We start from the raw sequence: 21688 nt of genomic DNA, 5'->3' as shown, positions 1-21688 counted from the left end.
AATGTTCCATGGTTGACCGGTGTATTAGTTATGTAATAAATATTTGTTTTTACATATTTACCACTTTCAATCTGTAGTGATGTACAAAATTCAAACAATTGACAAAATCTTCCTGTTGCAAAGTAATGGGACATTCCAAATTTCCACTTCTCCTCTTTTCACGTGGTCTTTCAATCCCCTCCCCAAACATTGAAGTAATACACAGTAAAGTACTAATGTAATTTAGTTTTTTCATGTAGCAGTCATGTGTTTTATAGAATTTTGCATTCAAGTCGTCATCATGTATCAATTAAAAGCTGCTGTTTAATTTGATGCCTCTGTTAAAACTAAGTACCTGTGTTGTTAAAGTGTATATTTACTTACAATTTCATACATGTAATGTAGCATTTTAAGGTAAAAATATTAGTTTTTATACCAATACCAGAGTGTCAAGTAAATTAAATTTACGTGGAATGAAGGGAACACATTATTCGTATGTTTAATATTATTAGTAAATTTTTGTTCTTTCATGTGCCTTTATTTGAATATAAGTAGAATCATTTTGGTGTATTTACTGAAGACATATAGAATGTTGCATGAATTTAAAAGAAAAAATTTTGATTCATAATTATCTTATAATTTGTTGGTACAATTTAAATGAAAGAATATAAATACACTTGGGTATGTTCATTTTTTTTGTAAAATTTTAGTAGAAATATTATTTGACAAATACCACTAAATGTTTCATACTATTTGACAAACAAAAACAAGTAGAATGACAAGACGTGTTAAGTGCTAAGAAAAGTTGTTGTTTTTTTTGGGGTTTTTTTACTAGTAGAATTCAGGGAATAATGTGTATCAGTGAAATTTCTCAGTATCACTGTGATATAATTATGAGGTTTGTATATTGCAGACTTACATTGTTTTCTTTCCTAATTAAGCAAATATGTAAGTGTGGGAGTTTGAAATGCAGAGGCTTCATAGGTGGAAGATCTCAACGTTTGAATCAGACTCAAACAAAAGAAGAAAAAGAAAAAAACAAAGTTAACAGCACTTCACGTGAAAAAAGGAAAAGAAAAGAAAAGCAAAAAATTAAAGCCAAAAAAGAAGTAAGTTTATTTTTCTTCTCATTCAAAGTATTTTGTTATTAATTAGGGGATTTGAAACAGTAGAACTATATCATGCTATACAAAAAAAGGGAAGCTTGATCAGAGCTCTGTTATTTAATTATTCCAGATAACCTGGAAAAAATCTCTTGCAAAAATGAGACTTAACTATGATTAATTGTGAACTATACAACTTTTGAGTAAAAAGAAACTTTAATTGGCTTTTGGCTTGCTGAAAGGTTTTGTCATGATTGTTTGAAGCATTAGTGATAAAATTCAGTATACACATCTTTTGTTTGTATTCAATATTTGTTATTTTATGATTTTTGTTTCTAGAGAGCTCTTTTCTTTTTTAAAGAACTTTTAACAATATTAAAATAAAGTTCAGTGCTTCATCACAAATGTTTGCATGTAATCATTTACACTGTTCCTTCTGTAAGCAATGAATTTGCAATACCATTGTTTTTACTGCAGAAAAATTGTTTGAAACAAGAGTGATAGAAAGTTTTCCATTATTTGAATGTTTATATAATTTCCTAACTTCTTTGTTAGAAACCACATTACATTCACTGGTATAAATACCAGATGATGTTCTGCTGTTTGAGTAGCTTAGTTTAAATGTTTTAGTAAATATTAATTTGTTCTTGTTTTTTTTTCCTATACAGCATGTAATAAGATTATGCATCATAAAAGTGGCATTCATGTTATTGAATAATTTCCATACAAGTCTAAAGGTAAAAATTAGGAAGGAAACTTCTATTTACCTTATATTACACAAATTATTTTTACTGCATTTAAGAGTAGTTGAAAATTAATTGAGAAATATAAAAAATGGAAGAAAAATAAAGCGTGTAAGGCCAGAAAAATTATTTAAAATCAAATTGCCCTGAATGTTTCTCTTAAGTAACATGCCCACACATTTTTTTGCAGCAGGAACTTATAAAATTATTAATCAAAAGTATCTAATATTTGTTCATGGGTTTAAGTAGAAGTTCTTTTGTACAGTTCTGAACTCAGTTAGTTATAGATACTAATCATGTAAATCGTGAAACTTGTTTGATTTCACAGATCATCACATATATTTGTTGTTTCTAATACACTTTTAACACAAATTTTGATATTAAAATTTGTCAGTCGTGATGAGCATTTCATGTGCATTATTAATGGTTATTAACTTATGTAAACTTTAGGTACTGTTGCACACTGTCTTTTGTTAAAGACTGATAAAGTACAGTGGAGCGCCGTTAAGCTGCGGTATTTGGGGGGTCAACCTGCTTAACTGCGGCTTAAGTGGTCCGCGGCTTCAACCTTTGTGACTGAAAAGCCGAAGTCGCCAACAGCTCCGCCAAGGAGCCTCATCCGGGCCATTGCGTGATCATTATATCGGATTATCGAATTAAAAATAATACATTAATTATTGATCACTTTTTTCACGGATTTACCCGGATTAACTTTAATGTATGGAGAGGTGTGATTCGGTAACAATGGCAGCCTCCATAAAGCTGGCATAGAGAGCGGATAAGGTACATTAACGGTCAATTTCTATTGTAATATATTTTATTTATTTCCCAAATTAAAGCAAATCCTTTTTAAATATCCCCTTGAAGTTATAAAGTTAGGATTAAATTCGTAAGCCGCGTTTTTACACGTCTTAAATTAGCGGTGAGCCGCGATAATCCTCGCTCACAAGACTTGCTACAGCGGCTTAAGCGATTTCACAGTTTACTGGTCCAGCGGCTTAATGTCGCTCCACTGTAGCTATAGAATCCACACTGCATTGTTCATCAGATTCACAAATTTTGTAATTCATTGTGTAAAGAACAAATACTAATATACGTGATGAAGTAATTCATGATAACAAGAAACCCACTTGAAGTAAAAATGTATTCCAGTGATAGCTAGTATGGGTATTAGCCACTACGACCCATAATGTCGACCTGTGGATAATTCAACTACAACCTTGATAAATGCATAGCATTGGAATTTTCTAAATATGTAACATCAGCTGGCTCCTTTTTCAGAGTTTTAAATTTAAATCTACTTTTGTTCAACTAAATCATAAATCCTTAATGGTTAGTTTTGATCTAATCTCCCAACTACCAAAGTCTGTAAGATAGCCATAGAACTTTATATCCAAAACCCCAACCCATTAATACACATCCCTAGCAACCAATTAGTAAATCTTCTAGAATTCACTACCACAAAAACTAACTTCATGTTCAGTGACCAAAACTGTATAAAAATAAGTGGCTTAAGTATGGACAATCCTGTGTCACCAATTCCATCCAACATTTACATGACACCAATTGAATCTCAAGCTGTCATTTTAGCCTTACACCCATTGTTGTACTGCTACAGATATGTTTGATGATAGAGTTACTGGATTCACATCTACACTCACTTAGTTTTTTCAACCACATTAACTCCATATACCCCAAAACAAGAAAAACTAAACAAATAACAATTCGCAAGATCACAAGAACCAATACACAATTAAAAACAGAAATCCACAGTAGAATCATCCATATTGGACTATACATTCTGTGGGACACAGCACATGAAACAAAACAACAACTCAACATATTAATAAATCAAATAAACACAGCCACAAAACTATGCTCATCTGATAAAATTAATGATGAAATCAACCAAATAAAACAACACTTTATCAACATCAATAAATTTCCTCCAAAAACTGTTGAAAAAATTATATGCACACACCTTGATATACACACACCAACAACAAATAAACAATAATGAATCCAAAAACATAACAAATTACAAAACCTTACACTGATGCATACCATATAAACCCAACATCAGGAGGAAAAAAAAATTTGAAAAAAATATAAAACATTCCAGTAAACACCACATTCATTCAAAAACCAAATACAAAACTAAAATCCTTACAATGTAAGTTATGCACCGACAAGTTCAACTCGGACATTATTCATAAAATGCAATGCAACAACTGTCAGGACCTTTACATTGGAGAAACAAGCAGTAAAATAGAAACCAGGTTCAAAGAATACAAAAAAACACCTTCACACATTTTTGAACACTGCAAGTCAACACAACATAATGATAAAAACACAAACATACCAAGTAAAAAAACATGCAAAAATCAGAGAAGTCCTACTTGTCCAAGAACTTAAACCAAAGTTAAATGTACATAAAGGAACACCTTTATGTGTACGTTAATTAATAACCTGACATCTAACTGCAACACTCTCTACAATATTGTATCAGTTCACACATTCTCCCCAAGACATGCCCAGAAATGGTCTTTTCCAGATGCTTTGTTGACCTGAAGATGATCTAAGAAGGTTGAAACATTATTTTATACTTCATATTAATTCAGGTTTTAATACCCGTACTAGCCATCTTTAGGATACATAGATACTAATACAGCTCTATACGTGGTGTGTCCTGTGTATAGCAACTGACATATAAAAATTCTACCCATTTTTAATTTTGTATGGTGATACCTCTGTTGTATATAACACAATCAAGACATTCAATATTCAGTTGGATTTGGTTACTATATCAATATTGTATGAAATAAAAAACACAATAAAATTAAATACTTTTATGCAAAATGATCTGTAGTGCTGAATTTTATTTAGTAATCAGACACTTGTATTTGAGGCTGTATTGAGTTATTCTTTTTATAATATTCTGTTTATTACATTAATGGTGTCTAACAACACATTCTGTATCTTATTATCTGTTAGACCACTAGAGAAGGATTACCACAGAGTAAACAAAGCCAACTGTTACCAGTGAAACCTATTTCTCATCAACAGAGATGTTTTGTTCAAAAGCATCGCTGTTTTCTATTAAGAAACTATGACAAAGTTAAAAGAATGAGGGACAGGACAAGACAAGACTTTGACAAGCAGGATTTTGACTGTATTAAAGATATTTTCTTCAGTAAACAAGGTATGCTTTTGTTAAAAAAAAATAGAGGAATTTGATTTCATCACTATCTACTAGTTTGTGTTTATTTTGTTAATATTAATTGATTATATTTTTTCACATTAAAAATAAGGAAGAAGTGTTAACTGAAAAGCAGTGGTAATATTTTACCTAAAAAACATGAAGTAATGGTGGTTGCTGAAATAATCCTCAAGAAACATTTTCTAGTATAAAATGGTTGAACCATATTCTGTACTGAAGATTGTGTGCAGTTGTTAATTCACAGAAAACTTTTGTAGTTATATATTCTAAGACGTGATATAAAAGTTGTTTTTAAGTATCAAATCATTTGAATTAACTGAAAATAAACTATTTATTTATGAATTTATGTATTTATTTATGAATATTTTTATATATGCAAAGCATGTTTTATATTTTAGATGATTTTTTGACCCAATTTACTGCACTAAAAACTTCAAGATCGGTTAAAACAAGGTGAGTTAAAAACTTTATAAGAGAGGAAAAATTTGTAATGAAATTGTACTAGACAAGTACAAATCTGAATATGCTAATGATATAACTTTTGTCTTATTTTCTGTAGGTTTTTATACCAGTAATCATACTATTGAACACAATATCATTTATAAAAATACTCAACCTTACCAGTATGTTTTGAACACAACCATTCATATTGATCTCAGAAGTAAACTTGCATCTATAGATAACATAGTTATTTTCAAGAACAAAGTTAAGTAATAAGATAAAAGAAACAATTGCATATTCTTTAACAATTAAAGTTGTATATATGAGTTCTAATTTTACTCTTGGCCTTTACACTACTTGCTAGCTGTTCAGATTTAAATGAATTGAATTCACCATACCACTTAAGTAGCTAAAAGCTTTTTTTGTGAAATTTTTTTTCTCTTTTGAAGGATGAAAACAATTTTAGAGTATCTTAACTGCTTTTACCAAGAAAATAGTAATTGTTTATTAAACATCATTGAAACCATTTTTCTGCTACTTTTATGTATTGGTTTTTAATTCACTACTGTTAATATTTTTAGTAAGGTATTTTAGAGAATCTGGCTCCTTTTGACACTGAATTTTTGGAAATAATTGATACCTTTCTAAATCTGGTGTTTAATTAACATGGTCAGAGGTTGAATATGTATTAAATTATGAGGTTTTTAAGTTGACTTGTATTATTAACTGGTGGTAAGATTGGTTAATTAGTGAAACTTGATAATCAATTATCAGATGCATAAGTCAGTTATTCTCACATGAGATGGATAGCTGGAATAATCAGAAACACTAGATTTGGTTAGTTGGCTATTTTTATGATACCAATTTAGTGAACTAAAGAACTTTTAAATTAATCAAAAATAATGAGAAATTGTTATGGTAGTGTTTTTATTACTATGGTTGTTGGAATAATTGGAAACATTTAGAGTAACTGATTACTTTTGTAAGATTAATCTGTTTAATCAAAGTTTTAATTGTTTTACATTGCACTAATCAAAGTAATATGCACTTATAAGTAATTAAATATATTTCCTGGTTCAAAATTATGGTAGGCCAAATGCTAAAGATTACATACTAATCTACTGTGGATGATTTCCAAACATTTATTACCTATCAAGAATGAAAATGGAAAGTAAACCAAGATAAGAGACTCAAATATGGCTAGACCTTTTGTTTATTTGATGAAAATTTGTAATGACTATAGTGATTATTCAACTTGCTCACCTTTGCTTCCTAGCAATAAGTATCTGCTAACACCAAGTTTCATTCAAAACTTCATTTTGAAGAATTCGATACTTCAAAGATTTTTATTTTCAGAAAAATAAAAATTTAAAAGTTACAAAATCATGCCTAAAAATTAATGTTCACATTAAAGCTAGAAATAAAAGAAACTCTTGGACTCTAGTTTTGATAAAGTAACAGAGTTTACTTCTATAACTCCACATTTATAAATTAATACATTTCATTTTTTCATATCAAGTGCTTAATTAGATTAGACAGTATTTTATTTGTTTATTCTAAGTACAATTATACATGAGAGAAACTAGGGTATCTACTAATACTTTAAGGAGTAAGTAAAACATATGTTAGTATTTAATAGTTCATTTTTTATCCTGTAGTTCTGTGGCAAAAGTTTGTTTTTGTTTGTAGAGAAGGTTTTTCAGCTTAGGAATATTAGACATATAATACTTATTTTCAAAGTATGCGTGTCAGAAGTATGTTCTATTAGCTCCAGGTTATGCTATAAAAATAATGTAAATATGGAAAATGTAGATTAAGAAAATAATATTTTGTTACAGTGCAATACCAAAAGTAAACTATTATGCTTTTGCCAGAAAGATGTGATAGTTTTAATAGTTCGTTGGCACTGACTGTGACATTGCATTTTCTTTTAATAGAAATTCTCAAATTATTTCTTTGTATACTTCTGCCAGTGTATTTGGTCACTTATACTTAAAAATAGCTTTTAATATCAATTAGCTATCTTTCAATTTTGCTTGAATTTTTTCAATAAATTACTATATAAGCATGTAAAAAAATTGCTTAGAAAATGGAGTGTCTTAAGATGAGCACTTCAAGCATATGTGCAACCTAACATGATGAACTGTGTTTAATATCGTATGTATCATCAAGCAGTTTTATAATTAAAGTGCATATACTCTATTGAGTAACTTGCAAGTAACTGTTTCTTAAACATTTAAGTAATGGAGGATTTTTAAGCATGTTTTCTTTGTATGTGACATTCTGATCAGGGCTTTACAGTACTATTAAAAGCAGTTTCATTTTTTTTGCTGCATGGCTCTTCTCTAATCCCTATGCTTTTCTTCCACACTGACATCCATGGTAACAAAACAAGCAGTGCCATTTAATGTAGGAGGGCTCTTATTCAGTTTTGGGTATTGTTGTCATTTTCAGTTCCTCACTAAAAAAAGATGCCAAGTACAGTTTAAAAGGAAAACTGTTATCTGCACACAAGTTATTGTTCTCATACCTAGTTCATTGTCATGATATTCCTCTTATTTCTCCATTTACAGTGTTATAAAACTTAGTCATCTGCACACAACTTCTTGTTTTTATATTCAACTCCTTATTGTTCATGGAATTGTAATTATTTCAGTAATATTTTCATTATTCATGAGATATTCACTTTATTAACTATTGAGTAGTTTTATACAGTTTTCAATTAAAAGTGTGATCTTGAAAATAGATATTATTGTAAAATAATTTATTGCAATTTTTTTTCTTTTTCCAATAGGAGGTTGGCAAAAGCAGAAGGAAACACTGAACTTACTAAAACTGCCAAATTAGCTCAGATTTTTAAAGAAATATTCACTACTGTAGTGTCTTGTCGAAGTAAGTTGTTGCTTATACATATATTTGACAAAAAAATCAGTTATTGTCTGTCTCATGCAATAATGGCTCATCAGAGACTAATGAATAGCAAAGGTAATTTTAGTTAATTGTTAAATGAAGAAAAGTAATAAATGCTTAAACCATATACAATTTTCCCACACATAAAACTAGTAGAAAGTTGCATACTTGTAATAAATTGAAAAATAAACAAGACCTTCCTTTGTTAATAGTTCTTACCTCAGAATGCAGTTGAGACCATACAAGAACAAACATTATTAATGTAAGTGTGTAAATAAGTAAACTATTTAGGCATTTGGCAAAAATGTTTAATGAAAAACATGTAAACCTGGATGACTAGTGAAAGTTGCTCATGAATTAATTGTCAAATTCATTAATCAACCAAATAGGTACCTTTTATTGGGGAAATAATATTTTTGAATAATTCCACTTTTTGGTATTATATTTAAAAATTATGTCAATAAAGATATAATTTTTGTGAAAGTTGTATTCTTATTGTGAAAAAAGCACTTTTATTAAAAATTGCATTCTGTGATAAAGAAATGGTGGTTGCACATACCATAATTATTTTACAAATTGTCTGAACCCTGAATACCCAAAGCATGAAATTCTTTTTATGAATTTTCGTTTGTGGTGTCACTTGACAGATGATATTACCTTGTATTTATTATTTTGGACATGTATATAAACACATACAGTGGATCCTCCTCAAACATGGGGCTATGTTTCTTGAGCAAGCTGTATCAGAGGAACTCAATACCTTATAAGATCAAGTGGGGTTATGGGAGCACACCCACATTAAGTTTTTGATAAATTTTTGTATATGATTTTTTTTCTGCATATAAATGAAAAGTCCTGCCTATAAAGTATTGTGTATGAACTAAAATTGTAAATTCATAAATGTAATAGCATTCACATGTGGTATTCTGCACCTGTAAATGAAAATATGTTAAATAATACAATACTACATTTTAATGTAACATTCACCTACATATGATGAAAACAAAGACCTTTCATTGACAAGAGGTAGACTTCTGGTGATCATTGTAACAGATTTAAAGGCTGAGAGAATAGTTTTAATGCTGATGGATCATCAGAAAATTTGTCCTCAAACTGTAATGAAGCAGATATAGAAATTGATTTGATGTGGTCTGAAAACTTTGCATTGGTTGACTTGGACCTCATAAAGTCAGTAATTTTCAGCTGTTTGGCTATCCTCTATAAAACTTTCAAGATTTCTCTGCAGAGTGCTGGAATATAATTAAATCCTCTTAAATTCAATGCTTTTCTCCTTTATGCGAACCATTTCTGCAAGCTCATCTGATTTGCATAGGAAAACAAACACAGCCTTTGCTGTGAGGATGGATTTAGTAAATACAGTATCTTGATCACTTTCACTGTTGCTATAGGCTATCGTCACTTCAAGTTCTTCATTTGTTGGCTCTTGGTAACAGGATCCCAGAAGCTCAACCACCTTATCCCTCATATTATCAAATGCTTTACCTCGAATTTCCTTAGCAAGTCTTAAGATGTTAGCAACTTTCTCTTCAACTGTCAGAAAGCCCTTGAAATGGTTTCCAACTTAAAGTAGATTCTTCAACTCCATCCCGCGATATTTTAGTGATATTGATATAGTCATTAATGTTATAAGTTTCCATAAACACCAGAGTTTGTAGCTTGGGTTGCATGTCAGTAGACATTTCTTGGATAGTAAGACTTGAATATCTTTATTACTCCTTGGACTATCAGTTACAGGATGGATATGGTATTGAAAGGTAAAAATATTTCCACATTAAGATGGCTGAACTGTAGCGTGTCAAAGTCATGGTCTGGAGCATTATGGAAAACTAGAAGAACCTAGAAGTTGTTTTTCATCATGGTTTCTTTAACTTCATGCACAAAATAATTTTGTAACCAGTCATTGAACAGCATTCTAGTTACCCAAAGTTTTTTTTATTTGGACACCAAACAACTGGTAAATATTGCTTATTTTTGCCATTTGCATGTGGATTTATGGAGTGACACATTTGTATCCAGATTTTAATGAAATGTTATAAGCTATGCAAAGATGTGAGTGTTTGCTGACTGTAGTGTGTTCGGTTCAATGTTTGTGTCTCTGACATGGTAAATACAGTTTTGAAGTAATTACTAAAAATGTTAGCTTTTGTGTGCCTGTTGTTGCTGACTTCTCATTATGTGTTATTTTATTATGTATACAAGATGGGGGATATTTGTAAATTATTTTGAATTGCACCACTTTACTTGTTTAGAGTATCATGAGTATAAAAGTAATTTTTTCAACACTACAGTATTGTAATGTGAAGTGAGATGACATTTTGTTATTTTGAATTGGGAAAATGCTGATTCCACTTTTGTTTTTCATTGCACGTATTTTTATGGTAACACCACCAGGAAATAATATAGACATTAGAGTATGGTAGAGCAACAGGATTTTTTTTAAATTAAACATTATTACATTGCACTGTAGCATACCATTATCAGATCAAGAATTAAGTTTTTATAAGATTTCTGAGTTATAGGCTGAAGTCCTTGTTTCTCTTACATAGTTATGTGAATAGACTGTCAATTGAAATACACTGAGAAAATAATAATTGCAGTTGACCTATATGCATCACACCAAATCCACTTATTAATATAATTTAATACTTTATAAAGAATTACCATGCATCGTATATGTCAGTTATGCGTTTATAATAAAAATCACCAAAGTTAAAAATCTATAAAATAATAATTTTCAAATTAACTAAACAAAATTAGTAATACAAAAAATCTAACATGTTCCCTTTTCTGTTTCAGAGTATTATATTGACATTGTTGAACTTTTAAAAACTTTTTGAAGTTGTAGTGAGAGAACACTACTGTTCTTTATATTCTTTTTATCTCTATATATGATTATATACTTTAATGCAGTAATATTATCCACAAAATAAAATTAACTAAATTTTCAAAACTTTTGAAGTAATATATCTGGGTATTGTACTATTTTCACAACACAGTATATTTGTGTGTCTTTTGAATGTTTGTGGTGTAAAAGTATTGCAGTTTGAGCTCTTCTACAAAGTAAACTGTTATTTGGTATTTCCCAAACTTTAACATGAGGTGTTGAAATCGGCAATCTCTAAGGTGAGGTGAAAAGTTTACAACTCATATCAAATTCATAATGCTGTATTGAAAGAGAGACTGTACAAGGTTTTAGCATGTGCATTGAACTTCAACCCTGGTTGTAAAGCTATTTATCTGAATGAGGAATCTTGTAACTTAGTAGCAACATCAAATGAAAGATGTGCTACCCAACATTGCCAAATGATACTACACTGCTAGTGGTATGTAACTAGCTGGGTGTTGTTGTTTGAAATCTATACTCTGAGAAGCAATTATTCTAAATAGGATACTGGTATAGAACCTGTCAATAAACTGGGACAGGCTTATTATAAAAAGAAAAAAACATTCTGTGTGTTAGTATAACAATTGTGAAATATAGACATGTACTGGAGAACAACACATTTCATTATGAATCTTGCTGGGCATCAAGGCTTATTATTAAAAATAAGCATGATAACAACAGGATAAAAACCATCTTAAAATAGAGTTTGAAATAAAACTATCATACAAGCTAAATATTTATAAAACATTATATACATTTTTTGTAAGTTGATTTTTTTTTGTCAGTTACATATATTTTTGTTAAATCTTAAGAGTTTTAAAAGTTGCCAATTCCAAAAGTAGAAACAAAGATATTTAAAAAAATGTTAAATATATATTAACCACCAAAAGTTTAATAATATTCAAAAATTACAAAGGTCACTATTTAATGTTAAAAATATGTTCAATATACTGAGGAAACTATTAAGTAATGTTGACGTATTTGATTTATTTATTGTGTGTGTGTGTGTGTGTGTAGTAGTAGTTTAAATTAGAAGCTTCTGACTTTAAAAATATAGCTTGGAATGTAATATATATCATGTACTTAAAATATGTATGTTCAATATACATTTACGAAGAATTGTTAATTTTTTTATGAATTATAATAATTTTGTTATACTTAACTTTGTAAAGCAAACATGACCCACATCTGAGTAAATTTTTTGTTTATAATGTATATTCTAATATTTTTCTTAATTTTTCACTACAGTTTTTGATTTAAAATTTTTAAAAATTCATTATGGTATTGACATTTTGCATGACATAATTTCAAGTTTCAAAGTTATGTTCTTTGGAGGAGTCACAATGAAACTTGCAAGACTAACAGAAGTGAATACATTTCCCATTGCTTAAACATATATAGTCATATTCTTTAGACACTTTTGAAAGAAAAAGGCAAAACTTTTAGAGTGGGTTGAGTTACTGCAACCTGAGTCTTTTTCTCATAGGCTTTAGAAATGCTATCTTGCAACCATAGTCTGTTTAGGCTAGGCTTAAAAATATTTGTTTGCTGTAACTTGACTGACCTTCTGAAATTGGAGCTGACTGAGATTTTTTTTCTGATATTAGGAGCTGAAAAATTTTATTTTTACCAATTTCTTGAATATTTTAATTACTGTATTGTGATTAGAATACTGTTAATGTAAGTATAGCATGAGTGTTAAATCTAGTTATTTTTAGAAGCAACAGTTTATCACAGGTTTGTTTATGGAACTGTGAGAATTATATGTTATGTAGTTCAACTTTTGTAAATTGGCAATTGTTTTATTATTGCATCATATTTTAGAACCTACTAAGTTTTTCTCATAGTGTATGGAAAGCCCTGGGCCTTGTTTGCTATTTATATATGCATGTCCAAAATTTAGATCAAGTAAGGATAAGTGAGAGGTAAAGTCAAATAGATCTAGACTATGTATTTGTGAGTTTAGCTGTAAAGAGTGTACAGAAGCTGTTGTAAGCTGTATGTCAACCTTCTTTAAAATAGAAAATATAACAAAACTTGGCAATTGTTCAATTTGTTCTTTAATTTCAGTGCATTTACTTATCTTATCTACAGGACCCTTTATTGCTAGACTTGTAAATACACAACCTAGCAGGTGAGAAATTACTATTTACAAGCATTCATCAACAAGATGTAAATACAACTCTGTTCATTGTATTTGTATCCGAAAAATGTTTTTGCAGATTGAGGATTGGGATGAAAAATAAATTCCAATTTGAAACTTGTCTAGGTGAAGAGAAGTATTTTTAGATTTACTTAGTACATGAGATGAAATGGAAGAACAAGCTACAAAACTGTCAGCAACAGTCATTCAAGCGAGCATTGTTTTGAAGAAATTTGGAATTGCTGCATTTCTCTTTGTAGAATAAACGTTGATAGTAATGGTATTCATGGGATAATGCATTATGTTTTAGGTGATCATGAAACTAGCGTTATTTCCTTTTTTGAGAAACAATTTGAAATAAAACATATTTGCCTACATTTTAAATCAGTTTAGGTTTAAAGCAAACAGAACTATTTTTAACCCTGGCCTTATAAATAAATAATCACAGAATATGTTTTTTAATTTTATTCTATATGATATAATGTACAACATAGAAGAGAATGTATGTATAATGTTTTGTTATGTTACCTTATCTAAACTATTACTAGTTACAAATTTTGATGATATTTATTAAAACCGTAGTTAGTACATTTAGTAAATTTTATTACTGGTTTGTTTAGATGATGATGGAAAACTGCTCTCAAATCCTTTTCGTTCAGTTCCTCCTAAAAGACGAAAGATTGATTATTATGACAAAATATTGGATCCCATCGATTTAAATACAATTGAGAAAAAAATTACAACTGGTCAGTACAAAACAGTGGAGGATTTCGATATGGATTTCAAACAGTTGTTTTGTAATGGAGAGGTATTATAATAGTTCAATTGTTTTTGCAAGATATTTTCAAGCTATTTTTTTAATAGTGGCATGAAATTTTTTTTCTGTGTTTTTCTTTAACTATTCAAAACATTTTTCAGCATTTTTTGACGAACTTAAGCAGTAGTAACTACCTTGTTACAGCATGGTTCTTCTCTCAGTGTTACTGTTTCTTCAAGATATTTAATTTGTTAAAGTAATCAATAATTGTCACATATGTATTACTTTTATTATTTTAAAAAACTAATTCATATTTTAGAATTATGTTTGAGGTCTTTGGTTAATATTAATGACACAGTAATGATTTAGGACTAAGATGAATGAAAGTTACATACTTAGTTTCAATAGTGTACATAATAATGTTGGGATTGGTCAATATGCTTTAAGAGTAGTGTATTTGTTAATAGTTTACTTGTTATTTTAGTCTTTATATTTTAAATTACTTATGATCAAAATTCATTAAAATGTAATTATGCACTCATCTATCATCATAATAAGCAATATGGTTTTATACTTACCAAATATTTGTTAGGTAAAAAAAACATTAAATCAATAATTTTACATTTTTGTGTCAGAAACTTGATTTGTATTCTCACTGGTAGAAGAGAAAGTCAAACAGGATGACATACATTATATTTTTGTTAAGGTTTATTATGGAAAGACTTCTGAGATGGGCCAAATTGTAATAAAACTTCAGAAAGCTTATGAATGTGCCAAAGCTAATGCCATTACTTCCATAGAAGATATCTTGGGTGAAACACTTCCTTCCTCATTTTTGAAGACTCCTACAGAAGGTAAGGATTTTATAAAAATAACATAGATTGTTACATTTTATATTATCTTTAGTACAAAAAAGCATATTAAAGTGTCATTTAAGGTGTAATATCATAATAGAGGTTGGTCTTACTTTCACATGATGTTTCAAAATATTTGCTGATACATTTGATCACTGTGTGGTTGCCATTCACCAATGAATAATGTCTGATTTTTTATAATTATAATAATTTTCATTTAACAGTAATTTTTTTCTTACCACAAGACAGTGTGAACCTCTTTATTAACAAAATAAAATCTCAGGCATGGTCATTTTTGGCTGAAACATATGACAGAAAATCATAAATGTTTGACTTAATTTCTATTTTCCTTTTTGTTGAGAATTTTTGTTTCAGTTCTTGTTTACTTCTCAACTAGTAGAAAATATTGTCAGTACATTTATGTTTGTTTGTAACTCAAGTTTTATTAGTTAGTAGTGTCAAAACCAGTAAAAATAAATTTCTGTCATCCATTATATACCTGTTTTAAGTGCATGGAACCTTAGACATTATTTAGTATTCCAAAAATCTTGTGATATAGACAGTTACAATCTGAATATCCAAAGGGATAACAGATTGGCTTCTGTAATTGTAGTCTAGACATAAATTTTATTTTGGAATGTACATTTATAGGCAGGTACAAATAATCCAGTTTTGAATGATTTTCTAAGCTTGTTATATTGACCAAGTATTAGTGATCTTTCTTGTGGCGATTACTCTTTATGTATTCTTCTTTGAAGACTTACGTATTGTACAATTTGAATTTATAATATTGATGGTTTTTGTTTAGAACTAGAATTTGACATTGTTGATGAAACATCATTCACTGTTTTATTTTTATATATAAGTTACAGGGGTGATTTGAGTGTAATACATTTTGCATTATTTTACAAATAGCTGTTGTTTCCCAGTTGTTGAACAAAAGCTCCTTGCTGAAAGTTTTTGTTTTTGTAAATTAAATAAGTCTATGAAAATGAAACGGGAACATTGATGAAACTAATCCTAAGATGTATGTAGTACAAATGCCAAAAATATATGAAATAAAACATTGAGAATTAAATAATTTTGTATAAGAGTTTCAAGAAAACATTAGTTTAATGAAGGAAAATTTAACTTTCATTCAAATTTTGATTACTTGAATATATTATTGTTTAAAATGTTTGAGCTAAATATAGATATGTATGAGAGATTAAATCAGTGCTCTGAATCTTTTATTCAATTTTTTATGTTGCTTGTTTAATACTTTAGTTGCCAAATAAGTGTTATCAAACCAGCTTGAACATATACCTAAAGATGTATAACAAAGTAAATAGTACATACGATAAATCTTAATAGACAAATTTTGATGTTATTATTTCTACTCTAACAAAATTTTTGTTCTTTCGTAACTAATTTTGTCATCAGTATGAAACAGTTAACAGAATAGGCACTTTTCGACTTGAATTGTCTGCCTAATATCTCCACTTCATATGGGTGGGCTACTTACATAACTTTCTTGTTTTTTTCACACTGACAATGTTTTCCTTATGGATAGAGTCAAAATACTACCAGCAGCGGTAATACTTTAAAGTTATTGGTGTTTGTTGTTGTTGTTTGACTCAATACTGTTCTGTCTCTTTGCTTTAAAACATTTTCACATATGGTAGAAGACCATAAAACATTTGCAACAGGATTTGTCACTGTCAATGGTAAGATAAATTAGGCATAACAAAATAGTTACTGAAAATACAAAATTGATAAAAAATTGCTATTCAAAAGTAAATACCTAAAGATTTGTGTGTTTAAAGGAGATAAATTAAGCAAATGTTACTGTATATTGCAATAAGAAAATTAAATGTTAATGTATGGAAAATGTTTTTTTTATTTATCAGTTGATATATTTACACTAAAAACTTCTTTTCTGAGAATGCTTATTTTGAAAGAATAATTCTAAAAATCTGTTTTTTGTTTGGTTGAAATTTTGTAGCAGATAAAGTTGGAGAAGAGGAGGAAGTTATCAGGTGTATCTGTAATATTTACAGAGATGAAGGTGTAATGATTCAGTGTGAAAAGTGTTTTGTAAGTATGATTAAAAATTTAGTCTAATCTCAGTCTTAAAAGCCTTCACTCAGCACTTAATTGAGACTCCTAAAAATACATTCAACAAGTCCCTTCATTTATTTGCAAATGCAGAAGAGATTGATTATTAGATATTTTAGGTAAACAATTGAGTTCTATAAATAAGGAGCTCTAATTATATCATTATTAATCTGATAGGCAATAAGCAAGAACAAAAATCTCTGACTTTCACACAAGCATGATATTGAATGCCCATCCAGAAAGAAAACTGATTTTAAAGGCCATATCTTTGACCAGGTGTTGAAAGAAGGTTTTAGGAGACTAACCAGTAATGACAATGAAAGCTAAATTTGCTGTTACTAGTTGAAAATTGTGTTTGATAACTGCTGGGAAGAGATTGAGGAAAATAGGATTGAACAGACTTGTAAAGTGTCGCATGTAGTCGGCCTGTATCATGATTTTATTAGCATAGGTCGAAAGTATAATGTCTCCAACATGATTTTCAGCAAAATTTTATAAAACTGTTGCTTGATAGCTAAAATTCAGTTTCAAAACTGCTCAGCTAATTGCAGATAGAAAAAGCTCATCTTCAATGATACTTAAAAATATGGACATTGAATAATTGGAAACTTGTTCAGATGGGATGTTTCACCTTTCTCAGTACTGAGGGTAGTTAAAATCTGGAGCAAAAAACAGACTAGGCACTTGAACTGTTATTGTTCTTACACCCATGCAAACTCATGAAGTTGGTGCGAGTTGGTTTTCGAGAGGTGAATTGTTTATATGTTTCATAGAATCCCTTAGTTGTTGACAATTATGCCTATCTTATAGTACTACAATTTTGCATTCTAGATGTAGGTTCTTCCAGAAAGACAAAGCAATAATCTATCCTGCTTGTATTATCCAAAATTAAGTTTAATGATCATGGTAGTGATTTCAGCAATCTTTCTTGACCAGCATAGTCATAATATCTCAGTACCTCATCATATGAACCTAGTCCAACAAATGTCCAGCTATTATAATAGCAGAAGATTTATATAATGTTTATATTGGTTTGTTTTTAAATGTAAATGTTTCCAAAAGTTGCTAGTACAAGCATGAAATATTTGCAGAGATTAATTTTTAAAATATCTTCAAAATTAGCAATTATCATAAACTTGCCTTAAAACACTTTTTTAAAATAAATAACTTCTGTTAACTCAGTAGTTTATGTAATATATTTCCATCTCCATAGCAAGTGCTGTTGATCATTTAAATATGTAGTGTACATACGACACTGAAACCCAAAGCATATTTTTTACCCAGCATTGTTTAATGTACAGTTAAAGTTTTTCTTCTAAGAATGATCAGTGGTCTTAAAAGTCACATTGCATATTTCAATGACAATTCTCTACATCAGTAGTTGTATGAAAAACAAAAATTAGGGAACAAAAGAAATACATAAAGCAGTTGGTCATCTGGAAAAGATCACACCATCTGCTTACTCTTTGACTTTCAAACCCATCATCTTTAGGTAAGATATAATAATTTTCACTGTTTTGTTATTTCTGTAGTTTCTCGAATAATTCTTGTTATCATATTATTAAAAAATACAAAATTATTTTGCATTTTTCACATGCAAAATTTTTTTAAGGCTAAGCAACTGAGTACAAAAGGTCATAACTACAGGAGATAATTATTTGCTTTACTTCATTTACTGTTTTATGTTTTAAAAAAAATAAATTTAAGAACTTGTTTGTGAATAGTAATAATCTATAAATGTATATAATGTATAATAATTGAAATGTGACTGTATTTCACAAAATACTAGTTCACTAAAACTCAGTCAAGACAGGTCACTTTTTGAAGAATAAATATCAATTTTATATTATTGGATATGGTAACATGGGTGCATGTGCACTGCATCATCATAACTTCTGTGATCTTGTCCATCAATGCCTAAAAAGCCAACGTAATAAAAAGTATATATATGCAAGTTAATAATTTTATTACATAAGCTGTTTAGATTAAATGTTGTGTTTTCAACATATAATTTGTAGCCATTCTGGAACAAAAAAAGCATAATTTATACATATATCCCAATTTTTGTGGTGGTTAAGAGATTAATAAAATCTACCAAACACATATGACCTTTTCTGATTCAGTAGCAAAAGTAAGATAAAATGTTTTCTTAAAAATTTGGTTATTATGAGGTTATAAAGGTTTCATATGAGAAATTTGAAAATTTCCTAATACATTAAAGTATTTTTAACATTTAAAATGAAAATTACTCTGCATATTGGATAGTCAACATTCTAAAAAAAAATATGAGAAAATACTTAATTCAAAAACCTGATACTTTGTATATGAAAGTCTTGTAATGCTTACCAATAACTTGCAAAATTTTGTAAAGATATGCTTACATTATCAAAAATTATAGTATTATTACTCTCATGGATAATTTTGTGGTTATGATCTGGGTGGATTTCACCCAAATCATAATGTAAGGGTTAATAGGTTATTGTAAATAGTGTACAGGGCTTAAAATTAACTGTGACTATGTGACAAAACCCAGTGGTTTTTTTTTTTAGTGTTTAGCCAGTGACCATCAAGGGACACTGAAGTTTTTTCAATAAATAATTCAGATGTGATTAGGAATACTCAGACAGGTTGTAAACAGTAATCAAAGCTGATCTTAAACAACTGGCACCAAGTACATTTGTATGAAAACAACCCTGTTTGAAAGTGTTCTCATGCATCCTTCAGTAGGATTCCCCACTTTTATTTTTTATTTATAAAACAAAATTTAGATAACAAAAACATGCATACAGAATTTGATAGTGTATTTTTAAAAAAATCAAAAATGTAAATACAAAGATTCCTGGAATTTTTTCTTGTAGTTGTTTATTAGTGTGGATATTTTTAAATTTCTTAATTGATTATTAATCAAAAGCATAGAGCCATGTAATTTCAGTGCTTTGTGTGATATTATTCTTTTAGCTAAAGATTGACCAATTATAGTTTTCTATTCTTTACAAGCTTAATGAAGATCATTTTCCCACTTAAAATATGAAACCAGGGGTGGGACGTTTTTATTCACAATGACAAAACTATTTCTAGTTAAAAACATAATTTAACATTTATTGCTAAAGTAGCTGTGAATTTAAAAAAAAAACTTCTTTCTTCTCAGTTAAGTGTTTTAAGCATTTACTTCATGCTTTTAATTCGTGTATACTATTTTTGCTACTGTAAAGATTGTTATCAAACAAGCTCCTGGGAAGGAGTAGTAAAGTAAACTTGGTATATACAAGAAAAGATCTAATATATTTATTGGTTAATTTATTTCAGTTTTATTATTTATCCATTGAAAAACAGGAAGCACTCCTTTTCTCATTTGTTGTTATGTTCTTTGTAGGTCTGGCAGCACTGTGACTGTGTAGGAGCTGATGATAGTGTGGAGAATTATCTTTGTGAAATATGTGATCCCAGAGAGCTTTCAAAGGTGAGTTATTTATAGTGTCAGTTTATTGGGCCAGTGCTGTAATTGAAAAGTAATGTTTACTGAAATTTTGAGGTCACTCTATACATGTCCACAATATTTGGGAAACTTTCAGTAAATGTTAGAGGTCTGTTATACACATAATTATCAAGATTTGTTAAAGAGTTTCAACTGAAGATTTATCTGTTTATTTTAAAAGTATATGGAGTCAATCTGAATGAAAAGTGATTTTCATGCTAAGAAAAAAAGAAATCCTTCTTTACATTTTCCAGTTTTTATATTTAGTATACACAAACTATGAAACCTCTGAAATGAATATCAATTTTTTGTACCCCATAAAACCTTGTTTTATTCACATTTAGTTTCATTTAGTTCTACTGCTTTATAGATGTATGTAGACCATGTCAGCATACACTAAAACCATTTTTCACAGCAGGATAGATTTACAAGTTACAATCAAACCATGCTGTGTGCATGTAGTTGCCTTGATGTACAATATCATGTATTAGGGAAAATTTAATTTTTTATAATCTAACTTAGTATCTTTGTAATTGTTAAATTTTAGTCTCTCATTATAGCACCAAGTAAACAATGTACTTAAAAACATGAAATTTAATACTTGCATCTGGAATTGTGCCTTTGCTGTCAAGGGTGAAGCACTTTAAACTTATGTTTATATTTGTTGTCCATAAAGTAATTCATGTTTATTTCAGATATGTAATTCAGAGTGCAAAAGTATTTAATGACACTGCAACAAAACTTAAAGTTAACTGGTTTTCTAAATAAGCTGTAAACAGGTAATTGCTCAAAGCTAAATAACACAATCAGAAGAAGTGAAATTGAGGCAAGTTGTCTACTTGTGAACAACAAAATGAAATAATCATTATAAATAATCTGGTAAGAATGTCAGCAAGTTTGTAATTAAGAAACCAAAACCCATAAAAGAATAGAAAGAAAACCTATAATTTATTTATATATTGGTGGCATTTCAAAATACAACAGAGTCACTTAGCACAGACAAGTGAAAATTAAAACCTTATTTACATAGTTTATTTTAAAGTTAAGGAAATAAAACTTAG

At 29.1% G+C, this 21688-nt stretch overlaps 1 protein-coding gene across 9 annotated transcripts in view; it reads left to right on the top strand.

Moving 5' to 3' along the window:
- Nucleotides 1-21688, top strand: part of ash1 (histone-lysine N-methyltransferase ash1) — a 128945-nt gene that overhangs the window by 80745 nt on the left and 26512 nt on the right. For 7 of the 9 annotated variants that reach the window (XM_076514884.1, XM_076514894.1, XM_076514942.1 and 4 more), the window contains 9 exons: nucleotides 921-1088; nucleotides 1751-1819; nucleotides 4820-5027; nucleotides 5444-5498; nucleotides 8281-8378; nucleotides 14065-14252; nucleotides 14908-15055; nucleotides 17040-17131; nucleotides 20526-20612. In XM_076514884.1, the coding sequence (XP_076370999.1) occupies nucleotides 921-1088; nucleotides 1751-1819; nucleotides 4820-5027; nucleotides 5444-5498; nucleotides 8281-8378; nucleotides 14065-14252; nucleotides 14908-15055; nucleotides 17040-17131; nucleotides 20526-20612 (1113 nt within the window). The remainder of the gene's footprint in view (nucleotides 1-920; nucleotides 1089-1750; nucleotides 1820-4819; nucleotides 5028-5443; nucleotides 5499-8280; nucleotides 8379-14064; nucleotides 14253-14907; nucleotides 15056-17039; nucleotides 17132-20525; nucleotides 20613-21688) is intronic. The other 2 variants (XM_076514912.1, XM_076514922.1) reach the window with 2 other exon arrangements.

This window comes from Tachypleus tridentatus, chromosome 1 (genome assembly GCF_004210375.1).
Source record: "Tachypleus tridentatus isolate NWPU-2018 chromosome 1, ASM421037v1, whole genome shotgun sequence".
Classification (NCBI taxonomy): Eukaryota; Metazoa; Arthropoda; class Merostomata; order Xiphosura; family Limulidae; genus Tachypleus; species Tachypleus tridentatus.
The sequence above is the reverse complement of the archived record's forward strand: the minus strand, read 5'-3'. Positions and strand labels throughout refer to the sequence as shown.